The following is a 13218-nucleotide window of genomic DNA, read 5'->3' as shown; positions in this document are numbered from 1 at the left end:
AATATTACATTTAATTCCAACTAATATCAGAAATTTTTATGTTGAATAAATATAATTTATAAATCAATTTTATTTTATTTTTTTATATTATTATTATTATTATTATTATTATTATTATTGATATATGTCACAAATACATAGTGGGATTTTAAAATTTGGGCATTAAATTTAAATTAATGCATGCAATTAATTTAATACTCCTATATTTTACTGCAATGGTAAGTTACTTTTGAGGTTTCTAAGAAATTAATATATTAATTTTTCTGCATTAAAGTATAATACTAATTAGCTGTGTATAATTATAATTATAGATTAATAAAATATATATAAAAAAAATCGATAGAATTATCATATCAATAAATATTGAATTTATTAAAAAATTTGGTATGCCAATGTTTCCTTTAGCCGTGCAAAAATAAATAAAATAAAATCTATACGATATCTACATATAAGTAAATCATATTGTAATGTATAAAATATGTTCTTTTAGTGACTAGAAATTTTAGAGTTTCTATTGTTAGCTATGGGAAATTACGAAGTGTTATAATAATATATTTTAATGGTTCTTGTTAATATCTTATAAGAAAAAAATAATTAATAGAATTTGTACGTATTGAAAATTATTAATAATATATCTATATATATTTTTGTTTTCAGCACATCAATATTTTTGTGTGATGCCATTGGATCTGATTATAGTCGGATCGGACCCTATTCGGTAAGGTCTTATAACCTAAAGTTTTTTTTTTTTCAATGGTGTGTTTACTTGTGAGATTTTGGTTTTGAATAATAAAGTTTTGAATTGAAATAGTTGTTTGATGTGATATAAATATGTATTGTGTTTGATTCGATGTTTTAGTAAAACGAAAAAATAAATCTCACAAGTAAACACACCCGATCATCACAGGTAAACAAATTATATTTAAAAAAAGCATTTTTTTTAAATAATTATGTTTATAGAATATATATATTGTTGAAAGTAGATTGTATTTGCTTTTTGGATTTTGGTTGATGTTGTTTGCAGATGGTCCGAACAACGGACGAACAATGATGGACATATGCGACTCAATTTGTCTTGAACCTAATCAAAAAAAAAAAAAAATTGACTCAAATTGATCAATTCAATGAAAATCCAAACAAATTGATGGAGAAAGTTCGTTGATCCCTCAATCCATGCGTGGGGATAACAAATATTGGTTGTAACAAACTTTGTAGATGTAGGGAGAGATAGTGGAATAATAGATTCCATTCTTGTTGAATTTGTTAGGGTAAATATTCTTATATTTGAATATAAAGCTTCTATATAAAATATAGAGTAGAGAAAAATAGATTTTGGAAGATATAGAAAGAATTGAGTAAGAAAAAATAAAACACTGAGGGTGAGGGGTGTATGAGATAGGTTGAGTAGGGGAAATCATAAAAGTAGATTTTTTTGACTGTATAGCTCGATTGTATTCACACATCCTGTGCTTCAGGTTTTAACAGTGAGTTTCGCCTGGGTTTGAACCCCCAAATGTAGGTTGGTGCAGTCGAACTGGGTTATCATTTTGTGTTGTTTTTATTGTTCTTCGTCGTTCACTCGCAGTTCGATCGTCTCTAATGAACAACCAGTCTGTGTTGCGGGATTTTTCTGTATTGATTTTTTTAAATTTGTTTTTCAGGGCCAACATATATTTTTATTGATATTATTTATTTATTATTATATGGGTCCAGCATTAGCCTTGAATCCAAATCATATTAGTGTTGACCCAATTAAATGAGTTGGATCCACGTCAAAATTTGGGCATACCCGAACCTATTACTATCTTTAATTTTAATTTGTTTATAATAGTTTTTAAAATATAATTAAATGTATATATAGAGGTTGGTATTATAGTCAGGCCCAAATGAAATTAGACTGGGCCCACTACTATAGGGGCTATAGGCTTATTTAGGTTGAGTTCTTATATTTATACAGGCCCAACAATATTTATTTATTTTTATATATTTTTTAGTTTTTCATCATATTTAGTTCTTCAAACAAAAGTATTCATTTATTTTATTTTAAAGTAAGTATGAATCTCATTATTTACACTTCATTTGGATATGAATATAAAAAAAATAATGATATTTAAATATAAAAATGAGATAGATAAAAAGTAAATAAGAATATAAAAATGATGTGATAAGTAGAAAAATAAAAATAAAAATTTAATTATTCTTTATTAAAGTATATATAATAAAATTATAGATAAATAAATTATTTATAATAATTTTTTGTATAAATTTAAAAGACAATAAAAAATATTAAATAATTAGAAAGAGTAATAAACAATTATACTATATTACTTTTCAATATATGGGCTTTAATTCGGCCCAATTTACTTGTTTAAGTCCAAGATCATCAAATCCCATTTACAATATAAATACCCTACCATCCCGATTTTTTTGCATTGCAAGGGGATATGTTTGTTTGGAGGATTGGATTTAAATTCAATTATTTATCCAATTTTTTCTATTTCAAAATCATTAAATCAAATATTTATTTTTTATTTTTTATATTATACTAAAAATCAAATTTACATTCAAAACATCACATCAATACCTATTTTATATCACATCATACAACTATTCAAATTCAAAATTTTTACTATTCAAATTCCAATCCAAAATCCAAACCTTCAAACAAACACACCCAATGTCTCAGCTGTTATAAAATATTTTTTTAAAAAATGTGTAATTATTACAGGACGAAGAAAGCGTAAGTATTAATAAATATAAAATTTTATTTACTTTTTATAAAAATGAAGTTTATATTGAATTTTCGTTTTAAACAATAATTTAATATTTGATTGAGTATAAAAATTTAAAAATATTAATATTTTAATATTAATATTTTAATATTAAAATAAAATAAATAAAAAATAAAATGAGATATTATAAGAATTTATTTAGGAGCGCACAAAACTTGTAATGAAATAAATGGAAAACCCAGTAATTGAATATTACTTATTAAAGTATGAATAATAAAATTATTAATGGATAAAATTATTATTTTATTGATAAAATGAACATAAATTTAACTTACATCTAAAAATATGATATTTTGTCAAAAATAAATAAAAATGTATGTTTTAAAATAAATATACCGTATTTGAATTGAATAGTAAAGAATTAGTCTACATTATTTAGTTCACTTGGGTATTTATTTTTTCTTTTATTACTTGTTCTCCTTATGACTTTGGACTTTTATTAATTTAAAATTAAAATTAAAATAACGTTATTTATCTAATTATTTATTTTAATAATTTTTTAATTTTTTTACAAAATATCCTTTTTAAAATATTATTTAAATACAAAATTAAACCAACAACTAATTTTAAATTACAATCAAACAAATTCAATGTCAAATGATTAGACTTATGTTTGACTTTGTAAGATGTTTAGGGTGTATTGGTATGTTTCTTTTGATAAATTTGAAAATTTTTTGTTAAAATACTATATGATGAGATATTTTATGAGAAGAAAAAATATATTTTTTTCGAAAAACGCAGAATGCAAATAGTAGAAACATGTGGTTTAGTGACTAAACAAACAAACCGAAATTGTTTTAGGATTTTGAATACTATTGAAATAATCTTGAATTAAATTTATTATTTAACTTAATATCTTGAACACAAAAGATAAATTTAAAAGAATATTTTAAATAAATATATACATTCAATATTCTAAAGAAGTTGCACAAAATAATTTTTTTTATTAAATTTTAAACTTAGATTAATATTATTTAATATTGATGATAAAAAAGTATTCAATATTATTTATACCAATACTTGGGTTTTTTTCTTTTTTTTTTCTTTTTTTTATAGAGTTTGAAAAAATTTGCTTTGAATTTGGTATTAATATATATATATGATAAAATATTTTGTAAAAGAAAAAAATATTTTTATTTATTTTATTTTATTTTTTTAAAAATAAAAATAAACTTAGCATTTATACCGAGAAGTTTAAACTCTTTTTATTGACTTGACAGTGGCTTTGTCGCAAAGACGAATTGATTTGTTATGTTTGGTGCGAGAAATTATGTCAAAATTATAAAATATACTATTTTAAATTAAATATTTAATTTTTTTTTTATTTTTTAAATAAGTATTTGAAGATTTTTGTTTGATTTTTTTTATTTATTTATTTTTATAGAAAGTATTTTGTATTGTTTATTATTATTTTAAAAAAATCATAATTGAAAAAAAAAATATGTTAAAAGAGTAGAACGAAAATTATAAAAAAAATAAAAATCTACGAGATAAATTTTTATTTCAAATTCTTAGTCAAACCCAACTTAGATTAGGGTCAAAATGGGGTCCGAAATGTGCTTATTAAAAAAATAAATTGAAATTTTGAATTGAAATTAAACAGTAGTTTTATTTGGTTATGGTTTCAATCTAAGTTATCTTATTTAAAATTTTTATTTACTTAATATTTAAATATTATTTTTTTGATAAAAAATAATATATATTTTTTAATTGAAATTTGTAAATGCTGAATAAATGAATAGTAATATTTTAAATATGTGACTGAACATTAATAAGGATGTATGATAATATTTTTATTTGAAATCATATGAGCAAAACAATAACAATCATAAAATATATCAAAATTATACAAACTAAAAAGAAGCATAAACAATCAAACAATTGAAAGAAAAGATAGAAGGCATACTCTATTAATTCCAATTTCTTTGTTGTTATTTTCATTTTGTGACATCCTAAATTGTTTACAATTTTTTTTACTTTTACTTTATTATTTTTTAAAATATTCTTATCAATACTATTTTAAATTTATTATAAATAAAACATAAGAGTAAAACAATAAAATATACATAAAAAGATATATATTTAAAAATAAAAAACACATGGAAAGAAAAACTAACAAATAAATTGGAACAAATATAGGGTGTGTTCTAATTCTACTAAATTTTATTTGATAGGCTTCCCAATTTATATTTAAAAAATACATAATACTTATTTTCACATAATTAATTTAATACAAAATATTATTATTATTATTTATAACTCAATTTTATATATTTAATTAAAAAAATACTTCAATTTAAAATAATACTTAAAAACAAACCTCTAAGATTCCAAATAAATTGCTATAAATCAACTCCACTTTTAATCTGACCTACTAAAATCTAACATTTGTACTTCTTTCTTTGACTATAGTTGGAATTTTAAAATGTCAATTTTCATCATATCTTTAACCTAACTAAAAGGTGAAAATCAACCACTATCCATCTCATTTTATTTTATTATTTTTATTTTTATTTTTTTTACAATGCAAAATTTGCATATGATATTTTTGATTACATACATCATATTTGTTTGATTTGATTTTAAATTGATTTGAAATGAAAATATTAATTTGAAGTTTAGTTTAAATCTTATTTGATTTGATAATCAGTGAAAACCTTATAAATATAATACTCCCTCCGTCTACTTATAAAGTTTACATTTATTTTTGGCGCGGTGTTTAAGAAATAATAGTATCTTAATTACAGTGAGTAGTTAAAAGTAGTGTAACGATATTTTTACCTTTATTTTTTTTTGTGTAAAAGTAATGATGTGATATAAAATAAGAGTATTTGTGGAAAAAAATAGGGTATTTAATAAAATATTAACTTTGTAATTGGACGTCCCAAAATAGAAATATGTAAACATTGTAAGTGGACGGAGGAAGTATATGTTTAATAAAATATGATATTAAAATAATACTCTATCGTTCCTTAATTAATTTATTATTATTATTATTATTTTTTATTTATCTCATAACAATTTATATTTTTTATTTTAATAAAATTTACTAAATAAAAATATATTTAACAAATACTTCTATAAGTCAACTTAATTAACTATATAACATATAATATTATAGATCATGTAAGACTCACTCAAAATCTCTTTATTTCTATCTCTATTAGAAAACAAAATGTTTTTATTTCACATTTAAAAGTTCATCTTTTTTATAAAATTAGTTTACATCAATTACAAATAAATAAATGTATTTTTTATTTAATTGTATTATAAAAATTTTATTATTTACGAAATGATATCAATATTTTATATATTTTTTTATTGTGATATGATTTTTAAAATATTCAAATATATATTCTAATTTTTTTAATTATACATATTAAATTTATTTTAATATTATTAATTATATTTAAAAAATAATAAAATAATATCATAACTTATTATAACTAACTAATTAAATATTATTACCATATATATCTTGTTATTCATGAAAGAGGTCGATTATATTGAAACTGAAGAAATATTTAAAGTAAGACTCAAATAGAAAATTCAAACTAAAAAAACCATTTCTTTTGTTAAAATTTTCAACCAATGATAGTATTTCTTTATTTGTTTATGATGTCAAACGTCATACATGCATAAAGGCTTACGTAAGCACACCAACGTGTAAAAATCATTAAATTTAAATACTCTCCTCTTTCCAGAAAATACATGACTATTAGTATAGATACGAAAATTTAAGTAAAGTATAATCAGTAAGTAATTAAGAAGTGTATTAGTAAAAATAATTATTATTTAGTAAAAATAATTATAGATTAAAATTAAGATAAGTAAATAGTTTAATTAAAATTAAAAAAATTATAAAATTTAAAATTTAAAATGCGATTAAAATGCATAATTATATTTCAAAAAATAAAAAAGACAAATTATGTGGGACGGACGAAAATAAAAAATAGAGACAAATTACGTGGGACGGAGGGAGTAGTATTTTAATATACTCTCTCCGTCCCAAAACTATAGTTTGAGTTGTGTTTGACACAAGATTTAAAGAATATTGATATTATATTGATAGCGGATAAAAAATAAGGGTTAAAATTTTTTTTGCCCTTGTGAGTGTATTAGTGTAAAAAGTAGTGACAATCGTGTAATATTAATGAAAATATAAGATTAGTTTTATCGTGATATGATTATTTATGAAAATGAGACTATTGTTTTTGGATGAACAAAAATAATAAACAAGACTATTGTATTGAGACGAAGGAAGTATTATTTTATAAAAAATATTTTATTGACAATCTTGAAATTTTAAAATGGAAAACAAATGTATCATTGCATTTCTACTGTTGTGTTTGTTTAGTAGAATATTACTTGAAGAAACTTTTTAAATTTGAAATATAAAAAATTATTCACTTTTAAATTATTCTTTTATATTATATAAAAGTAATTTTTTTTAAAAAAAAATATTAAAACAAGCACATATTTATACTAAAATTCAATTTAAAATTTTATTAATTAAAGCCTCAAATCACAACCAATTAAATAGAAGAAAATGATATATATATATATATATGTCAAAATTAGGTGCTTAGACTGCTTACTGATTTCCCTAACACATGGACTTATACATAATAAATTTTAATTAATGCTAATAATTCTATTGCTTTCATTTTAAAATTAATTTTAATTTCCTCATTTTATTGACTTGGTAAATTATTTTTATTTTATTTTATGGGTAAATTGTTTGAAATTTTCATGACTGGTGACCTAAACCATTATGACTTGTAACATGACATCAACATGCCAAGTCCTATGAATTTAATCTATTTTTATATACATGTTTTTAAAAGCTTTGATATTATTTATTAATTTTTTTTATATATAAACTATATTATAAATAAATACTTATTTTTACAAAACATTATAGAAAAAGTTTACAACTTAGATAACCTGTATCTGTATATTCTATTATGCTAAAATCTTTTGATATTATTTTTAATTTAGAATGTTTCAATACTTTGTTATTTTTATTAAAAGTTTCATTTCATTTTTATTTTTTAACTTTTCTTTTTACTGCCTAAATCATTGTGATTTACTATAACTCTGTAAGAGTAAGGATAAATTAAATTGTTAAAATAATATTAAAATTATATTATCTAAAATATTTATCAAACTAAAATGAATACATTTAAGTTTTTCTAAATAAAAATATATTATTATTTTCTTTACAAAAAATATTACAACAAATATTGTTTAAATTAAAATTCAAATAAAAAATTCAGACTCAAAACAAAACCAATATATATATATATATATCTTTTTGGTTATTTTCAATAGTTTAAAAATTATAGTATTCTTATTAAAATAAAAATTGAATATAACATTTTAAAATTGCAAACATATATCTAATCAATTTTGAAAGAAATTTATGTGATCAATCACGATAGCAATATTCACAAATTTGGTAATATTATAAATATATAAAATCAAAATTTCATCGATATTTATTTTTTATTATTTTAGTTTGTTTATATATAAACTACTGAAAGTAGACACATTTATTTACAAGCCACAACTAATTTTTTAGTAAATTTAATTATTTAAGTTGAATCTTAGGGACCGCTAACATTTAATATCATCAACTATTCGAAAACCAAAAAGATATATACAAAATCTTATTACTTGATCGAAAATTAACAAAGACACCGATCATTAGGTTTATCGAAAATTCCATGATCAATTGTTTACTCGATAAATTAATCAATTAATTTACTACATAAATTCAAATTACTATCTCACTAGAAAAATGTAACAAGGATCAACTAAGTTTATGGAAAATATAGTAAGACATAATAAAAAGATACGTAAAATTAGATTACTTATTGCATAATTTACTTAGCTATAGTGTACGCATATTTTTAAAAATAAAATCTAATTAATTTAATTTTTTATCAATGCAAAAAAATATATATATATGATCAATTGACATCAATATAATATATATATGTTTCATAATTTTGATTATTATTTTTATTACAAACAACATAAATACAAAAGTCTTACATATAATATTTTAATGGAAATTCTAATACAAATAAAACATTTTGGTAGCTTTTTTTTTTTTTTTTTTTTTTTTTAAAAAAAATTTACAATTATTTCTAATACCCTAAAATAGCATAAAAATGAAAATATAGCCATAATTTTTCATTATTATTAATTTCCTTTCTAATTTAAAATAATGACAATAATCATCCCTGTGGATTACCAAGAATTGTTTACTTTATTTTATTTTTAAAAGCAAGTTTTGCCTGTTTGTGTAATTTAAGGGTTTTTTTTTTGTTTTTTCAGTGTTTAATTTGAGATTTTTTATTTTATTTTCTAGTGTGAGGTATGTAAAGTTGTATAGTTATTATACAAAAAAATTATATATATATATATATATATTGAGAATCATATAAAAAAATTGGTTTGAATTTTTTTTTTGTATATATTAGATTCTATTATTTTGATAATTGTAAAAAGAAATTAATGGAAATTTAACTACTGAATGTAATTTTTTGAATAAAAAGAAGATTTTAGTTATAATATTTTAAAAGCTTGATTTTATTTTATTTCTAAAATTTATCATTTAACTAAAAAAAACATCATATTTACAACGTATTTATCATTAAAAATATGTTTGCTTACTTGGTATTTTTCGTTTGTTTGCATTTTTTTTAAAATTTTGGATAAAATAATTATTGACTGTAATTTTATTTTTTTTTAAGAAATTTGATACTCTTTTTCTATATATATATATATATAAAAGAATTGAATAATAATGATAATAATATAATAATATACTTTATAATAATAAACTAAAGAGAACAACATCATTATAATTAAAAGATTTTTTTTTTTTTTAAAAAAAAAACTGAAAGTCAGGTACAAATGAATAAATAATTATTATTACACAAACTCTCACAAATAATTACAAGAATCATAACCACTCACTACTAATATCTGATTAAGCACATTTAATTTCCCTAATTCCCATAAAATTTAAAAAAATAAAAAAGTTACACAGTATTTTTTAAAAAATTAAATAAAATTAAATCTTCATTGACCAAAAATTCACGAGTTCTCACATATATATACACACACACTCCTCATTGTTCCTCCGTTGTTGTCCGTACTGTCTTCTTCCTCACTCCCTCCAACAGTCCAAAAATCCCCTCTGTAAGGAAAAGCTTCGAAACCCTAATTAATGGGGAAAGGCAGAACTCCTTGCTGCGACAAAACTAAGGTTAAGAGAGGCCCATGGAGCGCTGAAGAGGACCTCAGATTAACCTCGTTTATTCAGAAACATGGCCATAATAATTGGAGGGCTCTTCCTAAACTTGCAGGTCTGTCTCTTTCTTTCTGCTTCATCTTCTGTTTTAGGGTTTCTAATCTGCCATTGATGATTATGTTATTTTTTTTTTTATTCTGATAGAAAATTATTTATTTATTTATTTATTTTTGCTTTTTTAAGTGAATTAAATAGAGATTTAATGTAATGTTTTATTACTATTATTTTTTGGTAATTCTGAAATGTAAAAAAGTTTGAATTTTGAAGTTTGGAAAAAGGGTATATGGTTTTTGGATGTTACAATATTTTTTAAATTGGATTTTTATTTTATGTGGGAATTTATCGTTGAAATTTTTTGATTGCGCACCGAATAAATCTCAACAAATAGAAACTTATGAAATATTTATTTATTGTTATTAGTTGCGAGTATATATATGTGGATTTGTTTATTGTGTCGTTATTAACGATCGACAATGATTGATTTTAAGACAAAAAAAAATTTGATCTTTGGTAACCGTCGTAAGTGTTGTACTGTGGCAACGCATTTTGATTTTAAGATGATAATTCTTTAAAAAGAGTTGATCTTTGTTCTTTGCGGAAAGTATTGTTGTTACTTACATTTTTTTTTTTTTGGTATCGTTATATTAAAATTATTTATTTATTTTTTATTTTTAAAAAGTGATTAGTATATGAAAATTGAAGAGTTTTTTCATGTGAACCATTAACACGTGACAAGTGAAGTAGTTTGTTTTGATGAATTATGTTGTTTTGACATGATACGACGTCGTTTGGTGTTTTATTTTTTTTTTTATTATTATTATTTTTTAAGTGAATGGAAATTGCGTGGTTCTTTTATTTTAGTAAGTGAAATCATTACAAAGCTTTTGTAATTTAGCGTAGCCAGCAAAGACTATTTTTATTTCTTTTTAACAGAAAATAAATAAATCGTTATACCTAATTATTTATTTCTTTTTAACAGAACCATAAATAAATTGTTACACCTAATTATTTATTTATTTGTAACAAAAAACACATAATTAATTTGTTATACCTAGCTCTTTAAAGCAGGCTATTCTTCAAAGAGTGGTTGGAGGGTGCCATTACCAAGTCCTAATCACCACTAAAATTAATTTGCAATTTTTAATTCTATTACAATTAATTATTATACAAATCAATTTAAGTTTTTTTTTTTAAAGAAAAACAAAAAATTAATTTCACTCTGTTTTACTGATATTTTCACTGCTTTTTTATTTATTTATTATTTTTTACTGTCTGAAATCTATATCATTTTCTCATATACTTTTAAAATATCGTACTAAATATTATTTTAAATTCTAACTGAAAGAAACAACCCAACTATCACATAACTGTTCATTGTTTTTCATATTTCCAAAATATTTTTAATTATAATTTCAAATTTTCAAAATTCTTGTATAATTCGAGCACATTTTTTTATTTAATATTATATTATTCTCATATTAATATTTATATTTTTCAGGATTAATGCGCTGCGGCAAGAGTTGCCGACTGAGGTGGATTAATTACCTCAGACCCGACGTCAGACGTGGCAATTTCACACGTGAGGAAGAGCAAATTGTAATCAACCTTCACAAATCTTTGGGAAATAAGTAAGTTTAATAGTTGATTTATTTTATTTTATTAATAAATTAATAATACTTTTTATAATGATAAAATTGAAATTTTAAGATGATTAGTAATAACATTTTTTTTTTCATTAAAATAGTATGAGTACAAAAAATATATGATCAGGTCCATTAGTGATAATAATATAAGTAAATAATTTTTAAAAAATGAACTTTTTTATATGCATATATTTTTATACTATTTATTTATTATTGCTATTTTAAGGTGGTCGGCGATAGCCAAGTTCTTGCCGGGAAGGACTGACAATGAGATTAAGAATGTCTGGAACACAAGCATTAAGAAGAAGCTGATGGCTGTGACGGAAGAGGCCTCCGGTCACAGCCATGTGACCGAAGCAACGCCCACTGAACCTGAATTAGGGTTTCCAGTTGTCACCGAAGTGATAGTAATGAAGAAGGACCCAAATTCCATGGTTATTGACGACAATAATACTGCTGCTGCTGCTGCTGCTGCAGCAGGGATTATTAATGCAGGTGACTGTCAGCCAATGTCTGAGTCACCGACATCATCGTACGGCTCAACTTTGACGACGGGGACGGAGGAAATCCTGCCGCCGCCGCCGCAGGAAGTTCTTGCAAACCCTGACAATGGCGATTCTTTCATAATCGAGATTCCGTTCGAGCCTTACGACGATTACTCGGAGCTCTTCGATATGCTTAGTGAAGACTCGTCGCAGGGGAATTCTGTTGGAGGATCTGTGGATGAGGTGGACGGCGATTACGGACAGTTTTTGATGTTGTTGGAATCAGAGCTCGAGCTGCCGAATGAGTTTGTCAATGGAGGCGGTGACGTGGCGCCGGTGGATCAGGGTCCAGTGGAGAGTGCTCATAAGGTCCCGGATCTTGGTCCTGATTCGAACTCCGTTGCGCCGTGACTTTTCCTTCTCTGCCTTTAAATATTGACATCTAATTTTAATCGAACAGCGCTGAGAGGTAAGACCTTTCTTTTTTTCTCAATATTTGGTTGGAGGAGACGATACAGACAGGGACACGTGTTGATGGTTTATATCGACACGTGGACTTAGGTGATTGGATAAGTGACAGACATTCCTTGCTTGGTTGGTTGATTAATTTAGGGTTTTAAATTTATCCCCCATCTATCAATATATATAAAACAATTATTTGGGGTTTATTTTATGTTTAATTTGCTTATTTATATTTTTCAATATATACACTACCCGAAAGCTCATGTGTGGCAGATGATTTGAGTCGTCAGGGTTTGAATCCATGACCTCATGGTCACAAGTTCAACTTCAGCCCTTACGCGACTACCGCCGTCCTTTTTTGTTTGTATGCATGTTGTCGCATGCTGAATTTTATACCTTAACACAGTAATTAACTATTTTTAGATGCATCCTGTTGGGACTCTTGTTTGCGGATATATGAATAATAGTTTAGTTCTTTTAACAAATTTTAACTTTTAGGTGAGACGGTC

At 23.1% G+C, this 13218-nt stretch overlaps 2 protein-coding genes across 2 annotated transcripts in view; one reads left to right on the top strand and one right to left on the bottom strand.

Moving 5' to 3' along the window:
- Positions 1-13218, bottom strand: part of LOC127253313 (elongation factor 2) — an 83697-nt gene that overhangs the window by 28322 nt on the left and 42157 nt on the right. The window lies entirely within an intron of this gene.
- Positions 10013-12658, top strand: LOC127253201 (transcription factor MYB10-like). Its single transcript, XM_051277650.1, has 3 exons — positions 10013-10174; positions 11618-11747; positions 11989-12658. Exons 1-3 carry the CDS (start codon positions 10036-10038, stop codon positions 12656-12658), a joined length of 939 nt encoding a protein of 312 aa, XP_051133607.1. The 5' UTR covers positions 10013-10035.

Source organism: Andrographis paniculata, unplaced genomic scaffold, assembly GCF_009805555.1.
Source record: "Andrographis paniculata isolate CXL003 unplaced genomic scaffold, ASM980555v1 Contig50END, whole genome shotgun sequence".
Taxonomy (NCBI): Eukaryota; Viridiplantae; Streptophyta; class Magnoliopsida; order Lamiales; family Acanthaceae; genus Andrographis; species Andrographis paniculata.
The sequence above is the reverse complement of the archived record's forward strand: the minus strand, read 5'-3'. Positions and strand labels throughout refer to the sequence as shown.

What these genes read in the sequence shown, in the direction of transcription:
- LOC127253201 (XM_051277650.1), top strand. Translation starts at nt 10,036, where the DNA reads ATGGGGAAAGGCAGAACTCCTTGCTGCGACAAAACTAAGGTTAAGAGA. An exon ending in GGCTCTTCCTAAACTTGCAG is followed by an intron (nt 10,175 to 11,617) that starts GTCTGTCTCTTT and finishes TATATTTTTCAG; the next exon opens with GATTAATGCGCTGCGGCAAG. An exon ending in CACAAATCTTTGGGAAATAA is followed by an intron (nt 11,748 to 11,988) that starts GTAAGTTTAATA and finishes TGCTATTTTAAG; the next exon opens with GTGGTCGGCGATAGCCAAGT.